The sequence below is a fragment of the Spodoptera frugiperda genome, chromosome 25 (genome assembly GCF_023101765.2).
Source record: "Spodoptera frugiperda isolate SF20-4 chromosome 25, AGI-APGP_CSIRO_Sfru_2.0, whole genome shotgun sequence".
NCBI classification, from domain to species: domain Eukaryota; kingdom Metazoa; phylum Arthropoda; class Insecta; order Lepidoptera; family Noctuidae; genus Spodoptera; species Spodoptera frugiperda.
Window position 1 is genome coordinate 1349170 of NC_064236.1, and position 24826 is coordinate 1373995.

At 37.5% G+C, this 24826-nt stretch overlaps 2 protein-coding genes across 2 annotated transcripts; one reads left to right on the plus strand and one right to left on the minus strand.

Annotated features, from left to right (window-relative positions):
* The first annotated feature begins 774 nt into the window (after positions 1 to 774).
* On the plus strand, positions 775 to 5421 carry LOC118264169 (uncharacterized). The gene is made up of 5 exons (XM_035576590.2): positions 775 to 961; positions 2774 to 3022; positions 3793 to 3931; positions 4414 to 4544; positions 5209 to 5421. Exons 1-5 carry the CDS (start codon positions 951 to 953, stop codon positions 5351 to 5353), a joined length of 675 nt encoding a protein of 224 aa, XP_035432483.1. The 5' UTR covers positions 775 to 950; the 3' UTR covers positions 5354 to 5421.
* Positions 5422 to 6012: 591 nt separating this feature from the next.
* LOC118264159 (paraplegin) lies at positions 6013 to 18794 on the minus strand. The gene is made up of 15 exons (XM_035576578.2): positions 18485 to 18794; positions 17335 to 17478; positions 16882 to 17019; positions 16302 to 16439; positions 15737 to 15830; positions 15366 to 15499; positions 14717 to 14881; positions 12392 to 12543; positions 11856 to 12078; positions 11198 to 11331; positions 10487 to 10623; positions 9808 to 10010; positions 9218 to 9337; positions 7044 to 7229; positions 6013 to 6276 (listed from the first exon to the last, which is right to left on the minus strand). The coding sequence occupies exons 1-15, from the start codon at positions 18695 to 18697 to the stop codon at positions 6076 to 6078; spliced, it is 2382 nt and encodes a 793-aa protein (XP_035432471.1). The 5' UTR covers positions 18698 to 18794; the 3' UTR covers positions 6013 to 6075.
* Positions 18795 to 24826: the final 6032 nt, after the last annotated feature.

Consider the following 24826-nt stretch of genomic DNA (forward strand, 5'->3'; position numbering starts at 1 on the left):
CGCGCGGTGACAGCGAGCTAACAGTACTCGCATTTTTATAGTATAAAAATAAATATAAACCGCATCTATTCTTGTTGACTTAACAGCTCAAAACATTACAGATATGGCCACAAGTTATTAAAGTTGTTGGTTTTATGAAATATCTTAAACAAGTCGGAAAAATGTACGGAGTATTTTATTTTTGAAAAACCACAGCGTGGAGTGGACAAAGTGAGTTACTTTTATTTATTTTTATATTTATATATTTATTTCGACATCCAGTTGTTGCTGAATAATTATCATTAAATTAATATCAGTAACCTTGTTACCAATGCACAACATTTGAAGGACATCACAGCATGCATTGAATCAAGAACATCTGAATCAATTAATTAAAAGAAAGTAACGTCACGCCTGTTATCCCCGAAGGGGTAGGCACAGAGGTGCTCATTACGACACGTAAAGCCGCTATACACCCACTTTCCACCATTTGTGTTATAAGTCCCATGTAACAGGGGGTGAGCCTATTGCCATATACTGGACACAAATCTAGGCTCCGTGCTACTACTGAGAAATTTTTCGAAAAACCGAAATCACCTCAGTAATACTTTGCCCGACCCGGGAATCGGACCATCAATCGCTTCGCATCAATCAATTAATTAATTAGTTACTATCGCTGTTCATATTAAACTTCACAACCAAAAACTACAACTAAAGTTGACCCAAAGAGTATCTCTCAAATAAGTACAGGGCGAGGCCATACAGAAATAAACAGTAGAACAACAAAAAAATAATCACAATAATAACAAAAACGTCAAAGCGATGACATAATAAACTGGGCCACCATTTTTCCAGTAAAATGCTTTAAATTACATTTATAAAAAGCTGACACAAATACAAAAAAATGATAATAACGAAATAAAATATATTTTTACACCGTTTACTACAGACACTTCCTTTCCTGCAGAATAATGGCTTCCGTGTAAGTATTTTTTACCAATCCTTAGCAACTATACATCTTACAAATTTAACTGTACAGTTTTAACTGTACAGTCGAACTATACAATTAAATCGTAAGATTCGTGATCGTGTGTAGAGCAAATAGTCGAACTGCAAAGTTTTAACTGGATCGAATCAAGAATAGATAAAACTGCACAGTTAAATCGTAAGGTATGTAGCGTGTATTGAGTAGATATACACAATAGAGTAGACAAGCGTGCATTACACAAATACGACTTTGTTTTTTTTACTTCAACAGGACTACTTCGACACGTTCCAACTAATATCCATTTTTTATTGTTAAAAAACTTAGTTTATAAGTTTTCAATTCATATTTACATATGTCTACTTTTTATTAATAAAGAATTTAACAAAAACCTAATTCAAACACTTTCTTTAGCCTACATTCGCGAAAATCCCATGGGAAAGTTTCAATACACGTATAACAAACTATAAACTATGTAAAACTATTTTCCATCGCACCCCTAGCAAACAAGCATGGTGATGTGTTCAGCCGTGGGCAGTGACACTTTTAACAATTACCACCGACAAATGACACAGTTTGTTGAACGTTTTTCCAATCAGTGTCCCAGCGACGTACGGGGCTGGAAACTGTTGGCCCGTTGTCGCTCGGGGATAGGGGACGTGGCCGGGCAACATGTCACTAATTACACTGTAGCTGTAGATGCTGTGTGGTTGATGTTTAAAATGAATTGATTCTACATATTTTCTAATGTTGCTTTTCTGATTAGTAGGTTTTTATTTAGTAAATAATGATTTAGTTTATTTTATTTTATTTAACAGATGCAAGGGTAGACCAACCAATTAAAGTATAAGTTTTTAAACTGACTTGGTCACTAGTAACATCATTAGAACGCAAAACCTGATATTTTAACATGTTTTTTAGTATTTTGCGAGTCACGTCAGAGATCACGGATGAACAATAAAGTAACCGACTTTACACATAAGTAGAATATAGTAGAATTAACAGCATTCATAAGTTCCCTTCGCAGTATTTCAGGCATTCCGACAAAATCTCCTTCCATCCATCCGCGAACAGATCAATTTGTTGGATTAGAATCCAAGAGACCATTGAGCGCGGCCAGAGTGCGAGGAATCGATGACTGAGCACCTGCTGTTGAAACTTGCTCTTAAAAAAACATACAAACAGCCGAACATAGTACCTCCTCCTTTTTGTGAAGTCGGTAAAAAATTAGATTTCAACCATTTTATGGGGTTTAATTAATAGAAGGTAAATAGAAAGTGAAAATAAAAAAGAATTAAGTATTATTTAACCTCTTGTCTACTGGTATATAAGACACAATATTACATAAACATTGTGTCTCGCGTAGATCTAGGTACGATCCGACATACAGCGCGTTAATCCGAAAAAACATATTTTTACAACTATGCATTTATATCATTAGTTTCAACAAGGACAAGTCGCTAAAAGCCGTGGTAAAGGTAATTTTAAGTTTTCGATAGATATCATTTTATTTTGCTCATTTGTTCGATCGGGAAAATTAATTTCAGAGCCAACACTCTTTGGCTGCACATATCACTATCACAAGTTGTGAAGTCGTGGTAAATCAAGCCGCAATACCTATTTAAGTAATTTAAAATTTATGACAATAGTTAGCTATTACACTACACTATTACACTACACACGACACACCTCATAACATACGCATTTACCATTTGGAAACTTTAATTAAGTATTAAAAAGTGTGTACAATTTATAGGAATTTATCTACAAACCTTTATAATGTTTATGTCTGTACCGCTATGCTTACAGGTGTTGCCCATGTAACAATGCCGTCAAGGGTAGCGCGGCCGTCGATCACTCGGGCAGGAGCAACTTGCCTCTCATCTGCCTCGTGCCACACACGGACAATCTCACTGGGAGCTCCGCCCGCAACCCCCCAAGAGGTCCAGCGCCGCGCGCCAACGCAGCCGGCCAGAATGACTTCCAACTCCTCGATGAAGACTACATTAAGAAACATTTCAAGCTACCTCCAAGGGCCCTCTACCTTGACCCGTTTAGGTAAATAGACTTGGAGAAAAGATACGGAGCCAGTAGCGCTTTTTTCTTTTTATTTCTTGTAAAATTGTTTGTGATTCGAGTATTTTATTTTTTGGTGACGTATGTCGTATGGAAGGTTATTTAAATGCCTTAAAAAGGGGTTTTGGTTAGTAGGTAAATATAATATTTTGTAAAGTTAAAGAAAAGTTTTTTTAACATGAAAAAGACGTTAGTGACTCCGTTTCTTTGCAGTGTATTTGAGTTTATTTTACTAACTTAAAGCTTAGTACAATTTATTTAAACAAACTTGTCGTGAAGGAGCTAGTAGGTATCTACTAACTTAAAGTTTCGTGTGGTAAAAGTTCCGAATGGCAACAACATCGTTGCCTGAGAGACACGAAAACTCTTTGAAAAGACAGCGCGTATCCAAACAGTTTCCAATGGTTGACAACGCACTGGCTCCGCTGTTGCAGGTTTCAAATATTACTTAGGTCTTAGATACAAGCATTGCTTACAAATGCAACCGCGAGACAGCGACTATCTCCATCTATTGAGCCCAATGAGTACTAAAAGTATCTTAAACTGAATATAGAGGGCGCATTGTGTTTAACCAAGGGTTGGTGGGAGCCGCAATTGGACACAAAATCTTATAGATGGCGCTGATCTCAATAGTACTTAGCTACCCCGTTTAGAATAAGAACAATATCTTGGTACTATTTATTAGTTATGTTATAACTGAACTACAAATTTAATTAGCATTAATAACGAACTAATTTCTTGTTTATTTCCAGACGGCCCTTGATCACATTTCCTTTAACTCAAGAGGGGGGTTCGAAGAACTTTAATATTTCGCGCAAGCAAAAGATTAATCAACAAATTCTTGACGGTTTCTTGGATCCCAGTGCAGCCATTTCTGCACCAAGTGTCTTTGTAAGTATCGGACATACCTAATTGTTTTTAAATACGACCTTTGTAAATCAGCAGCGTGGAACGTAATATAGAATTACGTTTGAACGACAACATACAGTAAGTATGGTTAATAGAAATATCTCCAGAGATGGAGACTACCTAGCAACATCAACAAATGATTTTAAAAGTAATAACTTAAACCATACGTAATAAAATTGTGTAGTGGTAAATGATGTATCTATAATTTATAAATTATGTTTTATTAAACGATTTCGAAAAAAAAATGTAGTTTCGACTTGTATATATGTCATTATGTTTGGCTGAACCAATTTTGATGCGGTGTCCAGCGTAGTATTTTTTAAACTTCGGTGAACCGGAAAACTGTTTTAAAAAAATGGAGGTGTAAAAGAAAATAGAAAGCAGTTCCCTTTTTTCAAAAATATTTAATTTTATCACTGTTTTTATTATGGCAGCAAAAATAATAATAAAATCTTCTTCCACAGCCATATGATACATCTCAGAAATCAGCGAAAGCTAAGGCCGAGGAAGAAGACGAGGAAATAATATACATTCTACAACTGCCTGATTTCGAGTACAAGTGTCCGATACATAATGCCACAGTGAAAACACCAAGGTAAGTCGAATATCTTAATAAATAAATGGTTGATAATGCATGTCTGCAATTAGTTTTTCTTGTCTATATGTCTACACCCCTTTTATTTGGTACCTGTTTGTACAATTGAATTTTCTCAGCGATTCTATTTTAAATTCAATAAGAAAACAAAACAATTTAATTTAAAATTTATAATGGATATGCAGTATTTGTCCAAACGTTCAATCGTGCATACGCAAAGCTGCTGACCGTAAGCCTCAGCACCGAAAAATTGAACAATAAACAACAAACAAATGGACAATTAACTAATACTTAACACACTGGTAGTGTTAGTATATAGTTTTTTTATCCCCCAATACTTACCTACATGAGGATGTATGTGAGAACTGAGAGCCCCACTTTGCAGTCCTAATTTCCTTATTTGACTTTCACAATGTCACTTCATCATCATCGCCATCCTGTCATCGTCCACTGTAAACATAGAGGCCTCTCCAACGACATGCCACTGAGCTCGATTTTCAGCTCTACGCATCCAACCACTACCAGCCACCTTGCGAATATCGTTCATAGTCACATGTTTTCTGATAATCAGACCGAGCCTTTTGGATCACATTAAAACCAAATTAAGACAAACAACAAATCTAGAAATTAAATACAAATACTAATTATTTTATATATTTTACAGATTTATATGGCACTCGTGTAAGAAACAGAAGAAATCAAAATCAGCGACGGATGGCGGAGGCGCAGCCGGAGGCGGGCCGTTGCATAAACCGAAACCTTGGATATTAAGTAGGATCACAGATTTCGATTTATTGTCTCAATGGTGATTTACTGAGATTGAGCGTGGAGCCTGTACTTCTAACCATAGCTTACAATAAATATGTCATTGCTACAATACTGTGTTTTTTTTTTGTTATGTATAATGTAATGAAGAACCTACGCCTGAGTACACCTATAAGGTTATACAATACAGGTAAGGTACTAACCTTATGTACCTACCTTCTGACTGAAAGCTACGTCATCGGTCCCTAAAGGTAAGCGTCCACAGGCCCGCATCGTACGCTTTCCGTATGACGTGGTCGGTACGCATCGCATGTAGGCATTACCGGTTACATAACCGGCAATGGCTACATGCGATGCGATAGATCACATGATCTATAAGATGCGGATCAGTGGACGCAGTTGTATGAGTTTCTATACAAGACAAACTAAAATCCGTTGCGTACGATGCGGGCCTGTAGACGCGTACCTTAAGAACCTACTCCTAGGTAAATGTTTCGGTAATGTGGTGTGACCACACATCACATCACACACATTAACAGTCAATAAGTGGCCAGTGCTGACCAAAGGCCACTTCTCGCCATACCACACACTTATTTCTTCTCTACAAAGCGGTTACTTCAATATTACAAACAATTTTATTTATTAGCATAGATGATCACGCACAGCTTGAAAGATCGATGTAAAAAAGAATGAAACGCAACAATCTAACTAACATGATTTAATATAATTTCTGTAACTTAAAACAAACAAACTACTTTATGTACATTTATGTCGGGGGACCGTCGGGCTTCAGCGAGGGAGCGCCGGCGGGAGTGGAGTCGGGTATCGCAGCGTTCTCCAAATTCTTCAGGTTCGTCTCAAACTCCACGGGGTCAATGAACTTCTTGTGTGGAAACGGCGTCGGTCCGAGGATACGTTGCACATCTTTGAAGTTCAGTGTCTCTTTTTTCAGTAATTCTTCAGCCAACTGTAAATAAATAATTATTATGCGCTTACACAGCTCAAACTTTGAAATCTTTTTTTAAGTACTCAATATTGTAATGGAATCTGACACTATATGTTCACAATTATCTGCAGTCAGAAAAGCTAGGTAAGTACCCTGATAATTATTACAAGGCTACTCAGCTTACAGAGGAACATCTCATAGCTAAACGACTTCGTCTACATGTCGTAGGACATTCACGGAACTGAAAGCATACACCGGACCCCTTTCTAGATTCCGTGTCATTTTGAGAACATATTAAAATCAAAATTTCCAAAAACGCTCAAATGACACCAGACGCTTAGAATCTCACAACATCAAATACTATTTGACGAGGTACTCGACTAATTTTGAGCCATGCTAGAGGCTTGCATTCATGAGCTGCATTCCGCGACACACGACGCGGCGATTGTCGCGCTGCTACTTGCACTGCGCTGCTAATAACTAATGTAGTATGTCTCACATAAGTTATATCGCACACCTAGTAATATATTGGCACATTTACAGTTTTCATAGTTTACCTGACTTGTTTAGTTTTTAGTTTACTGACCAATGAACCGTTGTTTTACGTGCGTGAGGGGGGAAACTACAATAATGGTATAATGACACTTACGACCTCTCTCGATGAATATGGAAATAAATAGATTAATATGCACTTTTAAACACGTAAACCATATAAAGACAATTTCACATTTTTTGCAGATGTGCCAATATATTACTAGGTGAGCGATATAACCTTTACAATTACTAACCATAATGAGTTTCCCCTTATTGTCTCGGAGTAGTTTCTCGGTCCTAAAGTAAGCTTCGCCAATGAGTTTCCTCGCTTCCAAATCCATCAGGTTCTTCAAGGTCTTACTGTACGGAGTGCCGCCATGTCCTTTGACGCCCGGGAACGACACCAGGCCGACTGCCTTCGACATGCCGTATACTCGGATCTAGGAACAAAGGGCTCATGTTAAGCACTAAGTTAAGTAATACACAAAAATGTGAATAAAGAGCAGGAAGCTCTTGAACATAAAACATGGGCCTTTTGCACAGTTAAATATTTACTTATTTAAGCTATATGCACAATAGTACATTAAGCAGACTTATATCGCACTGAAAACAAATATAATAAGAGAAAATTCGCAGATTTCTTCAAAAAAGGGATATACCAAGGCATTCGCTTTATAATAATATCAGTCGCAAAATATGTTTGCAGCATAGCGATAGCAACGCAAAATATCTCGCATATATTTTATCAGTCTTGCTTAGATTTAATGCTTAGCAATGCCATGTGCAAACGCAAAGCTGTTTAGAAAAATTGTAGTTATTCGTATCGCTATCTATATTATTATATATATAAAACTCTTCCGTTACTGAGTGACTGACTGACTGACAGACAACGCACAGTCGAAACTACTGGTCGTAGACAGCTGAAATTTGGAATGTAGGTTCCTTGGGATATGTAGGGGAGCACTAAGAAAGGATTTTTGGAAATTCAACCCCCAAGGGGGGAAAAGGGGTAAAAACGTTTCTATGAAAAATCTTATTCCTTGGGTTTATAAACTTGAAACTTGGCATGAACACGTACATAGGCAAGTAAATATGTTTGACATTATAAGTTTTTTCAAACTACCCTCCAATCGTGATTTAGGGGTGCGATTGGGTGACTGATTTATTAACGCACAGCCGAAACCGCACGGTATAGGAGTCTGAGATATTGAACAGAGGTTCCTTTAGTAACATAAGTGAGCACTAAGAAGGGATTTTTGAAATGTCAACCCCCAAGGGGGGAAACGGGATAAACTGAGCCGGGGCTGCGGGAAAGTTCTAACGAGATACCGTGGCCCCGGAACGCAAAGGGCAACTGAAGGAACGAGGTGGGTTTTAGTCAGTAAAAGTCTGACACTCCCTTCCGTTCCACCCAGAGCGGGAGAGGTCACTTGATGATTTCCCATCCTTAAAAAAAAAGACTTTGTATGACAACTTTCAGTCGTCTCTTTAACATACATAATAACATACATAATTATGTACATACATGCATAACATTAATAACATCACGCCTTTAAATCCCTATTTTGTGTTAACACTACCCATACAAACAGCTAAAAGGAAACAAGTGAAGAGACGAAATTTGTCCGCATCCATTTTCACCTAAATTCTTAACGTTAATGAGATTTACTTTTTATTATCAGTTCAACCTAATAGCCTCACATGTACGTATTACTTCGTAAGAATTTTCTTTCAACTCCTAACCGTTGAGGAGTTGTACCTTTCATCATCAGCTCATTCACATGGGATGATACTATCAGACGCAAATACTTAAACAGATCTATGAAATTGTCAAAAACGTAATTGCCTGTAAATTTGAGGTTTGCCCTTGATTTCCCTGGAATACCATCATCAGATCCTGACTAGGTAACAACGGGACTAACTTGAAAGTATACTCTACCGGAAGGTGGAAGAAAAAGCCCTGTCGAGATCATTAAAAAACGCTATATATAACCGAATTACACGTGGGCGAAGCCGCGGGCGGAAAGCTAGTAAAATATATTATACTCTCTCTAAAAGTAAACTGACTATAATTGGGCCATTACAAACGTGCGAACTGTCACATCAAAAGAATGTGACTATCCTGCACTAGTCGCATAAGTGTGAGCGAGAGATCTGATAAAAAATAACTTATGACAGTTTGCACGTAATAATAGTAATTGTAATGGTCCAATTATAGAAATATAATACACGATTTCACGTTTTTATAGTGGACAAAAACTAAAGCATTTTTATCTTATTTATGAGTGAGGTTATTAAAATCTCATACCACTATTCCTCCAAGGGTTCGGCAGTGCGCTTGCGACGCTGATTTCTTACGTCATTTGCATCAAATACAAGTCATCTACATTTCTACAAAGGTATCTACAATTTCGCATAGTATCAGTACCTGAGCATAAGCAATCTTAGTGACTTTTTCGAGATCGTTCTGAGCCCCACTGGTGATGGAGTTGAAGGTGATCGCCTCAGCTGCGCGACCTCCCAGCGCCATGCACATACGGTCGAATAACTGCAGACAATATACACAAAATTATGCATGTAGATAGATTTATTTTTTTATCATATACATTGATAATGTCGTGGTTGCCCGGATGTTTAAGACGCCCGCTTCACTTGTATGAGGGTGCAGGTTCGACAAGACAAACAAGTACCAATGTAACTTTTCCCGAGTTTTATGATTATTACTAACTATAAGTATGAAATTGTCAACCCGCATTGAGGAAACGTGGTGTAACAACAGTAGGCACAAATAGGTTGTTGATATGTTGTGATGGGTACTAGCTTTCTACCCGCGATTACTGCTGCGTGGTAAAAATGAAACGGAATCTTAGGGGATGTGAGGTGCTATCCGCTACTGGACTATGGTCTCATCTCCCTCACTACCTCACACCAAAAAAAAAACGATAAATGAGAATTGGATCACCCAATTTTACGTGTGACTCATAATGTTAACTCCTAAGATCATAATGTATTCCTTACCTCCTCTTTGTTATACAGTTTCTGGTCAGAAGGGGTGTACTGCGCGAACCCGAGTGCCATGTTGGTGCGAGGAACGATGGTGACCTTCAACAATGCGTCAGCATGTTCCAGCAACCAGCCGGTGAGCGCGTGTCCTGCCTCATGGTACGCCACCACTCGCTTCTCTGCCGGTGACATCGCGTGACTACGCTTTTCTGTGCCACCTGTGAATATTCACAATACTATTACGAATGGGCGAAAGTAAATTTATATTTTAGGGTTGAATTTCATGTGAGGAATTGGATATAATGTAAAAGTTGCCATGTTAATAAAATGACACACTGGTAATAGATAACCTATTGACTAGTCAAAACGTAGTGTTTGGTAAAAATGCAATCGTTTTAAATGTTAATACGACATTCTGTTTCTTACAGTAAGAAATACAGTGGGGAAGAAGAAACTATATCTTTTTATCTTCTCTAATGATATCTCCTGATTTATTTTGCCGTGGGATCCATGGCAGTTATTCACGTCTTTGAGACGCGCTGAACTTCCTTATTTTAGCGGTTTCATGGTTTTATTTGCTATAAATCTTAGCCTACAGAAGTTACAAGAAATTTCGGAAGCTTAGTAATTTGTTTCCAAGCCCACCGCTATCATAATATATTATGCCATAAAACATATACATATGGATACATACCCACGACCCTTTCGACGGCATACTCCAGGTCGGTGTGGCGCACGATGGACTGCTTGTGGCGCGCCGCGTGCAGCGCCGCCTCGTTGCACACGTTGGCGATGTCCGCGCCACTGAACCCGGGCGTCAAGTACGCTAGCCTAGAACGAACGAACGAGTAATTATAAATAAATAAACATAGTTATTTCTTGTACCAATACAGACCAAAAGCGTTTACGTGACGCAATATTTTATACAAACTTAGTAATCCCTATTCATGGAAACGACTCAACCGATTTTAACGAAGTTTGATACTCATATACAATGTTTTAAGAACTATTTAAGTATAAGCAAGTAGTTGAACGTAGTTTTAACTTTAAACGTATACTTAAAATTGACTATTTATGCAACGTCACGCCTTTTATCTCTGAAGAGGTAGGCAGAGTACATTAGTAGTATTGTACATCCGCTTTTCACCATTTGTGTTATAGGTCCGATGTAATAAGGGGTGAACCTATTACCATATATCAGATTTCGTGCTACTAGTAAGCAATTTCCAAAAAAGCCCAATAACATGGTCTATGTCACTTAAAATTCTTATTTAATAAATAATTACCCTGAGAAGGTTAAACTGGATGTTTTTATTTGTACGTCTGAATTCATCAGGAGAAAAACCTACTAAATTCCGTATGGATGTACTACTTAGGCAATAAAGTAATACAGTTTGTACCCTACCTCTTAATATAATAGTCAGGAAGTTTCTCTAAGACGATATTTTTCAGATGTCTGTGGAATATCTCTTCGCGCTCCACCAGTGTGGGCAAGTCAATCAGAATGTGGCGGTCGAAGCGACCGGGACGCAATAATGCCTGGAAAATAAACCATAAGTATTATTATATAAGAACCAAGTATACTACTGCAGATTTAGTATTATTTGTAGTTGTCCAATGTCTAGTATTATTTTCTCAGCATAAAGCACGCTCGAATTGAATTTGAAACAACATCTTTAGTGAGGCATTAGAAATATTTTAAAAGTGCCTGATTGTGAGGATGCATGCATGTGTATATTTCCTCACTCTTTAACAAAAAACTTAAATCTGCTGGATATTTATTTTAAAACTTTGATAACAATAAAATAGATTACAGTCTCCAATAATACAAGGGCCTAAAACCCTTTGTACGAGTTTGTTTTACGTTTAACAAGATCAAAACAAAGCGCGTTCGGCGCTGATCGGTTGGTTTATTGCAGTCCGGCCAATCACGGCGCCGAACGCAGTCTCGTTTTGATCTCGTTCAACGTAAAAGAAACTCGTACTAAGCCCTCGGGCTACTTTTTATTCTGAGAACGGAGGCTAAACCAAGAAAGGACAAAACTAAAATATCACTTCATCACCTTATCAAGCACATCGGCTCTATTCGTGGACGCCAAAACGACAACGCCCTCGCGACTCTTCATGCCGTCCATTTCCACCAGCAGTTGGTTGAGGGTCTGTTCCCCCTCACCGCCTCCAGGACCAAAGGTCGTAGGGGCCGAGGACCTGGCTCGTCCTACCGCATCCATCTCATCGATGTAGATGATGCAGGGTGCGCGGGACAGAGCTTCTTTGAAGAGGTCCCTGAGAATGTGGAGATTTGTGATTATTTAGTTTATTTTATATCGTAAATCTATTTTGGGGATAAACGTATGTATACGTAAAAAGTTAGTGAGTTCATCAGTTCATTTAGATCACACATTGGTGTTTATGTCGATGAGACAAGATTTCTTTTTAATATACAATTTTAAATTAAGTTAATCTTATCAAGCACTTTTAGGTGATATGATAAAATAAGAAGCTTTTTATTAAAAGCCTATTATTACTTGTCATAGAGAAAATGATTTCATATAGTTCTATTTTTTATTATTGTTGTAATTCTAAAAATTATAGTAACCTGACTCTCGCAGCTCCCAATCCGCCAATCATCTCTATGAATTCAGAACCGTTCATAGACAAGAATGGCACGTTTGCTTCGGTTGCCACTGCTTTAGCCAACAGGGTTTTGCCACAACCAGGAGGGCCCAACAATAGAGCGCCTTTTGGAACCTGGAATAAGTTAAAGATGTTACAATAAAGACACCAATCTATCACGATTTGAAAGAGTCAGAGATAGCTTCGTCACGAATAGGCCGGCTCACGGACCACGCTCTTACAGAAAAATGGTGTGAACAACTCGTGGATTGGGTTTTCTCTTGTGAGTGAGCTTAGTAGTAGTGAACACCGTACTTATATTTATATAATTATAACTCTTTTAGCGTTACGGTTGTCCACGTTGATTGCTTACTACCGGATGATCTGTCAACTCGTTTGCCCCCATTTTCACAAAAAAGTAAGAACATATTTATTTTGTTAGCCCGCTACAGCCACACAAAACCGCTACAACTCTTGTAAACCAGGATGTACAGTAATACAGCCATAAAAACACTGGAACACTGAAGTCCCAGGAACATGAATAATAGGGAAGATGCAATATTTTTATTTATGTTTTCATTGTAAAGCATTCCATGTAGAATAGACCACAAGTATATTAAAAATTAAAAAAAAACCCTAATTTATTGCAAAAAATGCGTTTTGAAACTGACAGTTTAAATTTTCGCGCGGAAACGGACCTATAGTTCCGATGACGTCATACCTGTTTGTCGATGTCTGTCACTGTTCACTGTTTGTTACCGTCGCTGGCTTTTTTCAAAATTTCCTCTATTTTCAAGATATATTTTGATAATACTAAAAATGGACATCCCATCAACATCTGGTTATTACAACAACAGCACCAAAAAAAGCCGTATTGACTCATGTTTCGTGCCATTGTGTCCATCAACTTCAACCAAATTTCCTAATAAATTGTTTTTAACTAGGCCTTCTGATCCCAAACTGAGAAAAAAGTGGTTCCAAGCTAAAAATGTATAGACATTTTACCACCTGGAGCTTGTATCATGGCAGACAGAGGCTTCAAGCACATTTGCACAAGCAATTTCAGTTAATAAGACCACCTAGTGTTAGCAACACTAAGAAAAGTTCAAGAGATGATGTACTAAGGTCAAAGAAAATTGCAAGCCTGCGAATTCATATTGAAAGAGTGATCAGAAGACTGTGTGAGTTTGCTTTTTGAAGCCACATTCCTGTGTTTATCATTTCCTAATTCCCCATTTAGACTATAGTATAATCATTTGTTGTGCGCTTGTCAATTTGCAATCACCTTTAATTAAAATTGAATAAAAAAAGTATTTAAAAAACAAAGTTTTATTTAAAATATCTACAAAATGGTTACAGAAAAAACATGTAATTAATATCTTTTAATTTTGGAAACACAGCATCTATCCAGAATTTCTTTGCAGCATTCATAACTTCATTTATAAAAGCATTGTATCGCTTTTATAAATGATTTTCTAGAAGTACATATAGATAATTTTGTCTTTTTCCAATAACATGTTATGGACGTTATCGGAGGCTCCTCAGATCTTCTGTGTAACCATAGCAATAGTGCAGCAGCATGCTTGCACCCACCTGGAAATAGATTTTAGTCTAAATTATCCATGCTACAGATTAACTATTTAAAATAACCTGAAATGTTTACCTTCAGAAGCCGCACAATCTTCGCATTGGCAGGACTGAACCAAGCTTTGCGTTTCATTTATAATGGCTGTAACACGATAACCTTCTTTACGTATTTCATGCTCCGGCGTAACTCGACTTTTTACTATACATAATTCTCCATCTCTTTTGATTTGAACATAGCCGATTGGGTTATCGCCATATTATTTCTACACTCGAAAACTCCGCACTTTCCATAAAAAAGTTACAACCATGTCTACGCTAACTTTTGGTAGATTCCTAGAATCTGCTTTGATAAACCCAGCTTCCATTTTTAGCCGATAAATGCAAAATAATTTTCGCTTAAAATGTTCACAACTCAAAGTTGTCAATAGTTGACATAGCAGGAGTAACGTCACTAAACACTGATTGGTGTTTTGAAATACGTTTCTTTACATGTAACTTTTTATTCATAATTTATGATAAAAATCAACATTAAATAAAATGAAAACCTTGCTATGGCCCTTCTTTTATTTTTTTTAGCATTTTAATAACAAAATTTTCATAAATATTATTTTTGCATCTTCCCTATTGTCTTGGATCCCGCAATGTAATAAATTATAAGATAATTATTATTAAAGGAACGGAAAAGTACTATTAGTCTCCACTACATATTACGTAATAGTACCTTGGCTCCCAAGCTCTTATAATGTTCAGGTCTCTTGAGGTAGTCTACAAACTCCATCACCTCAACCTTGGCTTCCCGGAGGCCAGCCACGTCCTCAAACTTGACTCCTTTACCCTGCCCGGTCATTGAGTCCACTAGAGTGAACTTTGCGCGGCCCAGCTGGTTCTGTATAGGAAATAGATAAAAGTGGTAGATTTTTAGGGATTATTTTTATTTTTGTGTTATAATTTTATCTGAATGTATAGTTAGTACTTTGTTTATTCAAAAAAAAAAAGATGTTTGCTATCAGAATTAAGAGAGTGAGTGTTGCACTTGCACACCAACCCTTTGGGCTTTTTCCATTGCAGTTACAACGAGAAATTATGAGTGAACTTGAATGAACAAGCATTAATGGAGGGTATCAAACCCAGTAGGATTTTCATGTTAAAGGTAGAGAGATCATTTCAATGTCAAATCAAAATCCAATCATTCATCCCAATTAAACTAAATAGGTAATTTTGTAATGTAATAAATAATAAAGTAATAAATAATAATATGCCTAAGAAGCTAGGTGCTTGTTCTAAAGTGTAACTTCGAATGGAGAAGAACGAGAAAGAAACTCCATGATAAGTCAAATGATAATGTTAAGAAATTTGCGATAAGTACTCACAAATCCTCCAAGGTTAATGTTCATCCTCATAGACTTGGTGGAGTAGAGGAAGGAGAGGATGACGGCTGCTATCAGCAGAGTCGTTATCACCTTGCCGGCCACACTGCCGTTCCTGTCGTATATCACTCGGACACCTACAAAGCAAAGTCATTCATCCTATTTGCTATATAACGGCAAATCACTAATGTCGCAATGCTAATAACTTTGTAGGAGCTACTGCGCATAATTCGATTTAATTTATTTATAATGATAATTGAATTAATGCTAGCTCACGTATAAATAAATAGAAGAAGAAGAGAAATAGAGTCACAGTGGGTTTACAATAATTTCACACTGATCTTGATTCAAATAGATAAGACGTTATATCATACCTTCTTTAACACCCAGGTTCTTCTCAGTATCCCGAAGTTTCTCCTCAAAGCGATGGATGTCACCAACGTTCATGTGGTACACGCGATGGTTGGACTGCAAACACCACGTCGAGGATTAATAGGAGTTATTTATTTAAATTACTATAATGTACTTACAAATTTTATATACAAACAATATTGTTGTTTTTATGATGGGGCTTTGTTGATTGTACACCTTTTTGCTTTTAACTAAAAATCACGGTTTATTCACGTAAATTAATGGAAAAAGGCTCTACTAGTTTCAAGTCACAGAGACGCAGCGACGTCGCGCAGCCTACTTGTAGCCTTCTGGCAGGCTAGTAGAGTTTATTTCCATTAATTTACGTGAGTAAACGGTGATTCTGCGTCACGCTGCTCATGATGAAGAGTCCCTCTGTGACTTGAAAGTAGTAGAGCTTTTGTCCATTAATTTACGTGAGTAAACCGTAATATTTTGTTAATGTATGTACATGTATTGCTACTACTACACATTATTTAAATTCAAGAAAGAACAGGAAAGTTAATTTCATGACTTCAATCAACTCACCCGCTTCCCCTTGATGATGGCACCTTCATGGAGTATGATTGTAACCACTTCCAGATCGGGTCTGACGATCAGCTCTTCAACCTCGCCCTTGGACAACATGGAGTAGACAAACTCGTTCCATGATACATAGCGTATCATCTGAAACATGTAAGAAAATCAACAAAAGGAATTTGGTAGCCGATAAAGTTGAAACTACACCCTGAGCTAGTTTAATAGTATTGTTGATTGATAAAGTTCCACTCAAATAATTGTCGCCATAGAAATCATGTTAAATGGAATTCTGACGCTTACAGAAGAAGCTTGTTAGACATTTAGTAGCTAAATAAGGTGCTGATGCTATGATAAGTTAATGTGCTTAAAGTACATGTTCTTAATAGGTCAGATGCATCACAACGGTAAAGCATATGTAACTATTAGCAGATCTAGTTCATAAAAATAAGTCATAATAAATTAATACCAAAGGAAATCGCAGGCAAATAGGGGTTTAAGCGTCATACTGACTAAAAATCAGAAACTTGTATTGCTATCTAGATCTGTTACCTGCAAAAGTGAGTCTAGTTTGATCTACACAATACTATACCTCGTTTTGAGCATTTTCTCCTCCAGGCAAAAAGAGGGAAAGCGAGATTATCAAGAAGCAAGACATGAACATCCAGAAGACGGCTTTCATCATCAGTGAAGACATTTCGTCATTCTTTTTCTTTTTATCTTTATCAACCTAAAACATAAACAATTTTTAGTGCAAACATAACTGTGTTTTTTTTTCAACAGTTAAACATTTCAGTAACAAGTTCGAAATTTTGATTACTTCAAAGCCCCACAATAATTTTACCTATGAAATTGTAATTATGAAGTAGGTAGTTATACATAACCTACTTCATATTTTAATATAAACTTTTTACAAAAAGTTAATATTTCAAAACTAGTATTTTATTCTATTGCTGATAAGGTATATAAGGCATATTAGCCTTTATCAGCCAGCATAAGTCCCAACTCTTTTTAATTCCGTAATTCAAAATAAAACAACACTTACCTTGTCATCTTTTTTCTGTCTATCATTAGCACTGGTACGGAACCCTCGTACATTATTTGTGAAAATAGAACTAAGTTGCGGTAAACTGGACCGTTGCATCAAAGCACAAACTGCCTTATACTCAGCATTGAATTGGCGAAATTGCTGAAAAATAATGTCATAAATTAATACAGAACAAGGTCAACTATGTTGTTAGAGTATTCAGTGATCTGTGTAGGGTTATGGCCATAGCATACTTAAACAACACCGCTCCAACCAGCTATTATCTTGTCTTTTAAATTTAAACATTAAATCTTATGTTGTATGATATAACGTCAATACAAAAAGGTTGTAAGTACACAATCAATGTGCTGAAAGCGCTCTTACAGCCTTTTCATACTGTTTTCAGAGCCCAAAACACAATGCTGGAGGCAAGCTGGAGCCATACTGTTAAAAGTGCGATGATATGAACTGTAGGGTGTCCAGTGTAAACTGTCATTAACTTTTTAGTTGTTTAAGCTCCCTTGTAAACTACGGAATTCTGTGCAACTCAACTTGTCTTGAAAGTCTATGTAAAGCTAATAGAAATGACAATTTTTAGATTATGTAGTTCTTTTAACCATTAACTACAATAATTTGTAATACCTATTTATGAGTTATTAGTTTCAAAGAAATATTTATTTGTAATCAAATCTCATTCATATTTGGATAAAGTCTATTATTAGCCTTAGCAGCGCAACATTCATATTTTCATAGTCATGTAATATTTCACAACATTAAACTACATTACATCAAATGATTTTCATAAATTTCTAATAAATGTATCTATTAGAAACATATTCTTATCATTGCAAGTATAGAAATATTATTTATAGTATATATTAAAAGCAGAAACGATAATATTTCTCTATTTTAATGGCAACAATCATAATTCAGCAGAATATAGTATAAAGTAAGGTTTTTTACATTTTAAAATGTTTCTAATAGGATAAATAGCTGATCAAATCTAATTAGAATTCTTCGTATATTTAATAATACAGAAAAACACATAAATAAATGAGTAGAGTAGAGAAGAGTGAGGTAATACTATTGAGTTTATTTTCACATCACACTGTTAACTACGTCGGTATTACTCTATCAAACAATATTTTAGATAAGATGACAAACTTACCGGGTTTCTAGATTTACTGGTTAAACTGTGCAACATAGAAAAAGATCTACACAAATTCACTAAATCATTCTGGCACTGTTTATTTATGTGCCTGTCTACAACAGTATTTCTCAACAAAAAGTTTTGTTTTGGCTGTATCTTAGATGCAGACAACGCCGGCAAACGTTTAATTGAGAGCATTTTTAAGTTTTGTGCTGATATTTTGTTACTCATTTAATTATACAGTAGTTTTAAAAATCATTTTTCTATTTCCAGGACTGATGAAGAAGTAAGGTTACTTTTATCCAAATCTGTCATTTTGACTTTGACATTCCAGCTGAAAACATCTTTCGTCTTTCTCCATAGACCAAATCATAGACAATCAATAAAAAGGGATAAAAATAAAGAAACCTGTAATATGCTCAATTTACACCACCGCCAATATAATTAAAGCGAATTTTTGCGACGAAATTGTACATAGCATGATGAATTTTATTACAACTAACTTTAACTACAACTCCCTAGCACCGTGCGCATCACTCTTTCGACTCGTTGGCTAAAAGCCTGTCCTGTGAGGCGATTACGCGCGATTAAATTTCTATTGCTTAGGTATACCGCGTTTTACGCGCGTTTTTGTCCTGCATCCAGACAATTACAAAAATGAACTCAAAGACAGCAGTTATGTTTTGGCTCGCATACCACCGATGGATACATCGTAAACGAAGAGAACGTCAACGATTTAATGTGCACCCAATTCTAGGTGACAAAATGACGCACACCTACTATGTTTATAACATTATATCCAAAGCTAAGCAAAAAAACACGCGCGCGTGGACTCGCACGTAAAACGCATCATCTGTATAGGCCGTCATCTAGAGCCTAGAGCCTAGATAGATAGATAGTCGAACTTAGAGTCGAAGTTCGACTATACTCGGATTCATAGGTCTTGCTTGTTCACGAACGAACTCGCACACGCGTATTTTGTATTAAATGACGCGTAACTTGTTTAATTAATTTTATTATTTATATTATTTTATTGAATAGAACGGTACAAAAACCAACTATAAGTACCTATTCAATATGATTTTACCTCTAATTAAAAATAAATCAATTGCAGTTTGTTAGTCTCGCTAAAACTCAAAAATGGCTGGACCGACTTGGCAAAATATGGTCTTGAATTATTTGTGGAAGTCCAGGAAAGATTTAAAAGGTGAGAAAATAATTTTTTTGCGGTAGTACGAAGTATGCTGGGTCAGCAAATTTTTCATTAAAACTTCACGCTGCGACCAATAAGAGCAGAGCAGTGGGTGAAACCGCGCGGGAGCTAGTAGGTAGGTATAATATAAAACTTAAAAGCACCATGATCTCGAATGAACTGGAGCATATTATGCAGGTGGATGTTTGTAAGGAGACAAATCGGTCTACCCCGTTTCTTGTTGCCAACGACACAGCTACCACTGTCACTTGTATCACTTACAACTCGATTCACTTCTCGACACGCCAAACTAACTGTGTCCGCTCGCGCACTTTCTTCTTTCTTAGCACATTTGCGGCTTTCACACAATTAGACCACTGGATTCCAAGTTCTATTCAGTTGAAACCCATCCTTCCGGTTGAAGTTTTTGTGCTTGGGTACACAGTCTTGGTCTACAATGGTGTTCTGTCGAGAATAACTTGAGGATTATTTAACTCAGTCCAGTGGTTTGATCCAGTTTCTAAAAGGTGTTGAGCTATAGCAGATTTTTGTGCTGAAATTCTACAAGCCACAGTACGCTTTGTTGTTGACCACGGCGCTTGCAACAGTACCGAAATATCGGAAACTCGTTAGTACCTACCTAAATATTCCGTTTCGAGTTCTAATGTTGTTGTTGGTGACCATGTCAGTTTAAAAACTTATATTATAAGTTTGTTCTGTTTCTGTTTGTTTGTTATTTGTGATCCCGAATTATATGAAATTAAAATCGGTATTAATAAGATCAACATTTGGCCCGGTACCCCAGTTTTTTCGAAATTCGGAATCCCAGTTAGCGATCCCTCAGAATCTCTGAATGATTTAATTTAACAAATACAAAATAAAAACGTGCACCAATCTCCATGTGATGAATCTGGCTGTTTTGGCGCTGTTGTCATGTTTTGTAGCTGCAAAGAATTTTAAATTAATATTTTATGTAGAACGTCGTGTGACATATATAAAACTGTCATTACCTACTCATCGTGCTCGGTTGTTTCGTTAACAATTTACAAAATATTTTCAAAGGAGGCATATTATTATAGATATAAATAAAATAATATGATTGGTTTTCGCTCTTTAGTGTCATCTGCCACTCGTTCAAAGGGGTTGTTTAAAAAATTACAGCACATACCTATTCCAAAGCATAGAACGCACGTGGAAGGACCACCTCAGCCATTTGATAATTTACCATTTTCAGTTATAAATCGGTGAGCCCTTTGTGAACCATATCTTGGGAAAAAATTTTTTTAAAGCTTTGTTTCATAAGACGGTTTGCGGTAACCTCTGCAGCCAGCGAAAATGCTATTTTTTTTTTTTTTCAAAAAGCTCTGCTGGCCAGTTTCTTCAAAGTGTTGAACCTTAGTCGTCTCAGTATGATAGCTGGGGGAAGTGCAAAGAGTATAATAAGTATAGAAAGTGTAAGAGTGGTGATATAATTCGAATATTTACCACATACTGTATGCCTTCCACAGCACAAAGGAATGGGACAGGTACCCATTATTTATATTTTCGCTTTTTCAGGTATGTAGCGACTGTATTCTTCGCGTTCGTCTATGGTATTGGGTTATGGGCCCCCTTCATCATAATTTGGTATGCAATGGCGAAAAAGTGTTTGTAATACCTATTTGGTGCTTAAAGTAATATAATTTATAGTACCTAATAATAAATATAAAATAAACCTAAATATATAATATAAAAGTGTGTTTATTTACTTATTTTTACACTACACTATACAATAGAATAATTCACATAGTTTCAAGTTTTCAAGTATTTATTTGTTTATTATATTGATGGTATGCTAAGACTACCTCGTAGACTGCCTCCCTGGTCGAGTAGTCGCAAGTGCGACTCAAGGGGTCTCGGGTTCGATTCCCGAGTCGGCGTATTACTGGGCTGTTTTCGGTTCACCCCCTATTACGTAGCACTTTATGCCCGGTTTACATTATTCCAGTCCAGCGATCCAGTCCAGTACTGGATTGCTTACTGGAAAAATGTAAACCGGCACTGGAATGAACTGAATCCAGTAAGCATTCCAGTCCAGTAACTGGATTCGCGGTCTACTTTTCGGTCCAGTGCGATCAATCCAGTGCAACTGGTATAATGTAGACGGCCAATCCAGTGCCATTCCAGTGCTGACGAAGTACACACGTGTTGGTTGTTTTTGCGGACTTTTTTTGCGAAGAAAAAGGATTTAACAATGGTGAAGAAGTTATCAGAAGTTTTGACAATCGAAACATACGACTGAGGCTTCTGTAACTATCTCCAGTAGTTAAAAAAGAAGGAGTGACTTCTAATTTTATTTTTGCGGGTATAGCATCTCTGAACAACGTATTCTTACGCTGGATATTAATAGAAACTAATGATAACAGTTCTTCAAAGTTTTCTGCTGTCATTCTCAGTGCCAGTCTATATTCATTGGGATCTTCTACCTTCAGTTGTTGCAAAAGCATTACTGACCCTCCTTTTTGATCGTTTTCGCTGATCCAATTTCTCACCCAAATCCGTTCCTTTTTTTTTAGTTCCTTATCAACCTCATTAATAACTTCTTGTAGCAAGAGTAATTGACCACGTTTAAAACATTTTCGAAACTGATCTCTTCTTGAAATCATTGTCACTGTAGTGGCGGCTTCTAAATAACTGGAATAATGTAGACGTAACAGATCCAGTCCAGTAAGCAATCCAGTACTGGACTGAATCGCTGGACTGGAATAATGTAAACCGGGCATTACACAAATGGTGAAAAGTGGGTAACGTTTATAGCGGCATTACGTGCCGTAATGTGCACCTCTGCCTACCCCTCCGAGGATAAAAGGCGTGCACGGTGCAGAGAATGCTAACAAATCTATAAAGCTATTATTAGCAGCGGGGGTGAGCGGTGTTCGCGCGATGCAGTACCAGCAGTAGGTACCTACAATCGGACAATCCGCGGGTTCCCCGCTCTTCACTTACGAATCTCATCGCGACGCGTCTCGATGTGACAGCGGCTGTGTTTACAGAAGGCATAACACAGGCATAACATCTTCTTCAAGTCCCAAGTGAATAGGTTGCTTTTATATAGGTGGTATAGGTGGTCGTCGCCACGTCATCGATTACCGCCATACGCTGACCTAAAAGCTGACCCACTAACATGGAGCGCGCTAACAAGGCACCAGCTATTAGTTTGTAACATCGCGTCGTATCTGTCTGTGTTCGGTCTAGCATCTACGGACTGGCGAAGAAAGGACATTATGTAGAAGAAACCGAAGAACGAGAGCAGCTTTGCTTCATGACTAGGAGCTAGGTGAGTGTATCCACCTACACTGCTCGTCACTCACATTTAATTTAATATTTATTTGCTTTTAGTAAGTAGGTAAGAAAATAAAGATCAGATTCAGTACAAAGATAGGAACCATTGATTAGTTAAACATGAGTTAAATCGACCGATGGTTACAGAGGATGTGGCTTGGTTAAAATATGTGTATATAATTTTGTATAATAATAGCTAGAGTGACTTAGTTGAGAGACCTCAACTAAGTCACCTCAAGTAAGTCTTTATTTTCTCACCTAGTAGGTAAATAGCTGTGCTGTGCTGACTGTACATTGCCCAATCACCTTTTACTTTTTGTGCTGGTGGTGATAAAGAAGCCCACCTGGTAGAAATAAATTGACGTATGTAATAAATATTGTAGTTAAAGATCGATTTAAAAAATAATATTTTCCTAGAATCGAACCTAGGACCGCAACTACTTATCAGTTGTTGAACATGTGCATAAGGTATGCGGTATGCGTGGCTGTTGGAAAGAAATATCTCCATACCTCAAAGACGTCAACCCGATATTACTTTTCCACATTGCAATATTTTTTTAAGACATAATCGATATTATTTGGATACCTAATCATTTAAATAAATAATCCCTTCATTTATTAAGACATACCTCGGCCCCTAAATTGCTCACATTGATTGAAAACCCAAACCCACACCTACATACGTACATACATAGGTATAACTATCATGGACCCAACTACGGCATAAAGGTAGATATATGCATCTTGGCTTGTCGAAGGGACGATTTGAAACATGATTAAAATTGTGCATCGCGTCCTTGCAATCGATATTTTATGACCTGCGCGTTTCAAGGTACAATAATATAAATCTTTATAGATGTTATCAAGGGGCGGCGGGGTGGTAATGCACAACACATGATAAATATCATGATAGATACTACATGAATAAGTAACGCGTGTCGGGAGCAACATGTCACTCGCGCTCGTGCTCGTCCGCCCTACGTACAAATAATGTGGGTAGGTAGGTACGTTGGACTTGAACATTGTCCTACTGACTCCCTCCTGGGTTGAGTCTAGGGTTCTTTAGCCATAACAATTAAAGTATTCGATATTTGTCGCGTCGGTCACCACTATTACCAGTATGCAACGCGGTTAGCAGGTCAAGTGCTAGTCTAACAATGAGGTAAGCAGTTCTTTAATAAACTTTTCATTAAAATAAATCCTATTCCCAGAATTAGAGCCTCATCATACTAACGCGCTGGAAGCGGCTAAGAGTTGGGCAGGGTCTCCAGGGTGGACGTCGCAAACAAGTGCCTAGAACTTAGGTACCAATTTATTGGTCGGCGACGGCGACCTATCGCGTCTGGCTATGGTTCAGGCCATGGTGCGGAGCCAGGGGACTGGAACGCCGTCTCCTCATTCTGCGAAGCAGTCATGCTGGTTAATTAAGTGGCAGACCGCGTGAGGGAAAGAATCTCGTCACGCCCCAGTTGTCGTAGCTTCGTCGTCATCGAAGATCGCGCGACGATTTCCGGCCACGGGTTTGCCGACGGCAAGAACCAGACCCGTGCGTACGGCATGTCGCGTTCCGCGCGTGCGCCTCAAAGAGCCATGCAGCCGCCACAGGTGGCGGTCAGTAGAGCTGATGTCCGATACGGAGCTGCAGAGGACTTAACGGGTTTCCGGAGCTCCGGATCGAAGAGTAGGAACAGGGTGGTTTATAGTCAGTAAGAGTCTGAGACTGCTTCTCGTTTTACTTCAGGCGGAAGAAGTCATTGGATGATTTATCCCCCTCAAAAAAAGGTATTCATAAGTCATAATCTTTTATGAAGACTAGCTCGTCTCCTTTATATATGTATAATTTGTAT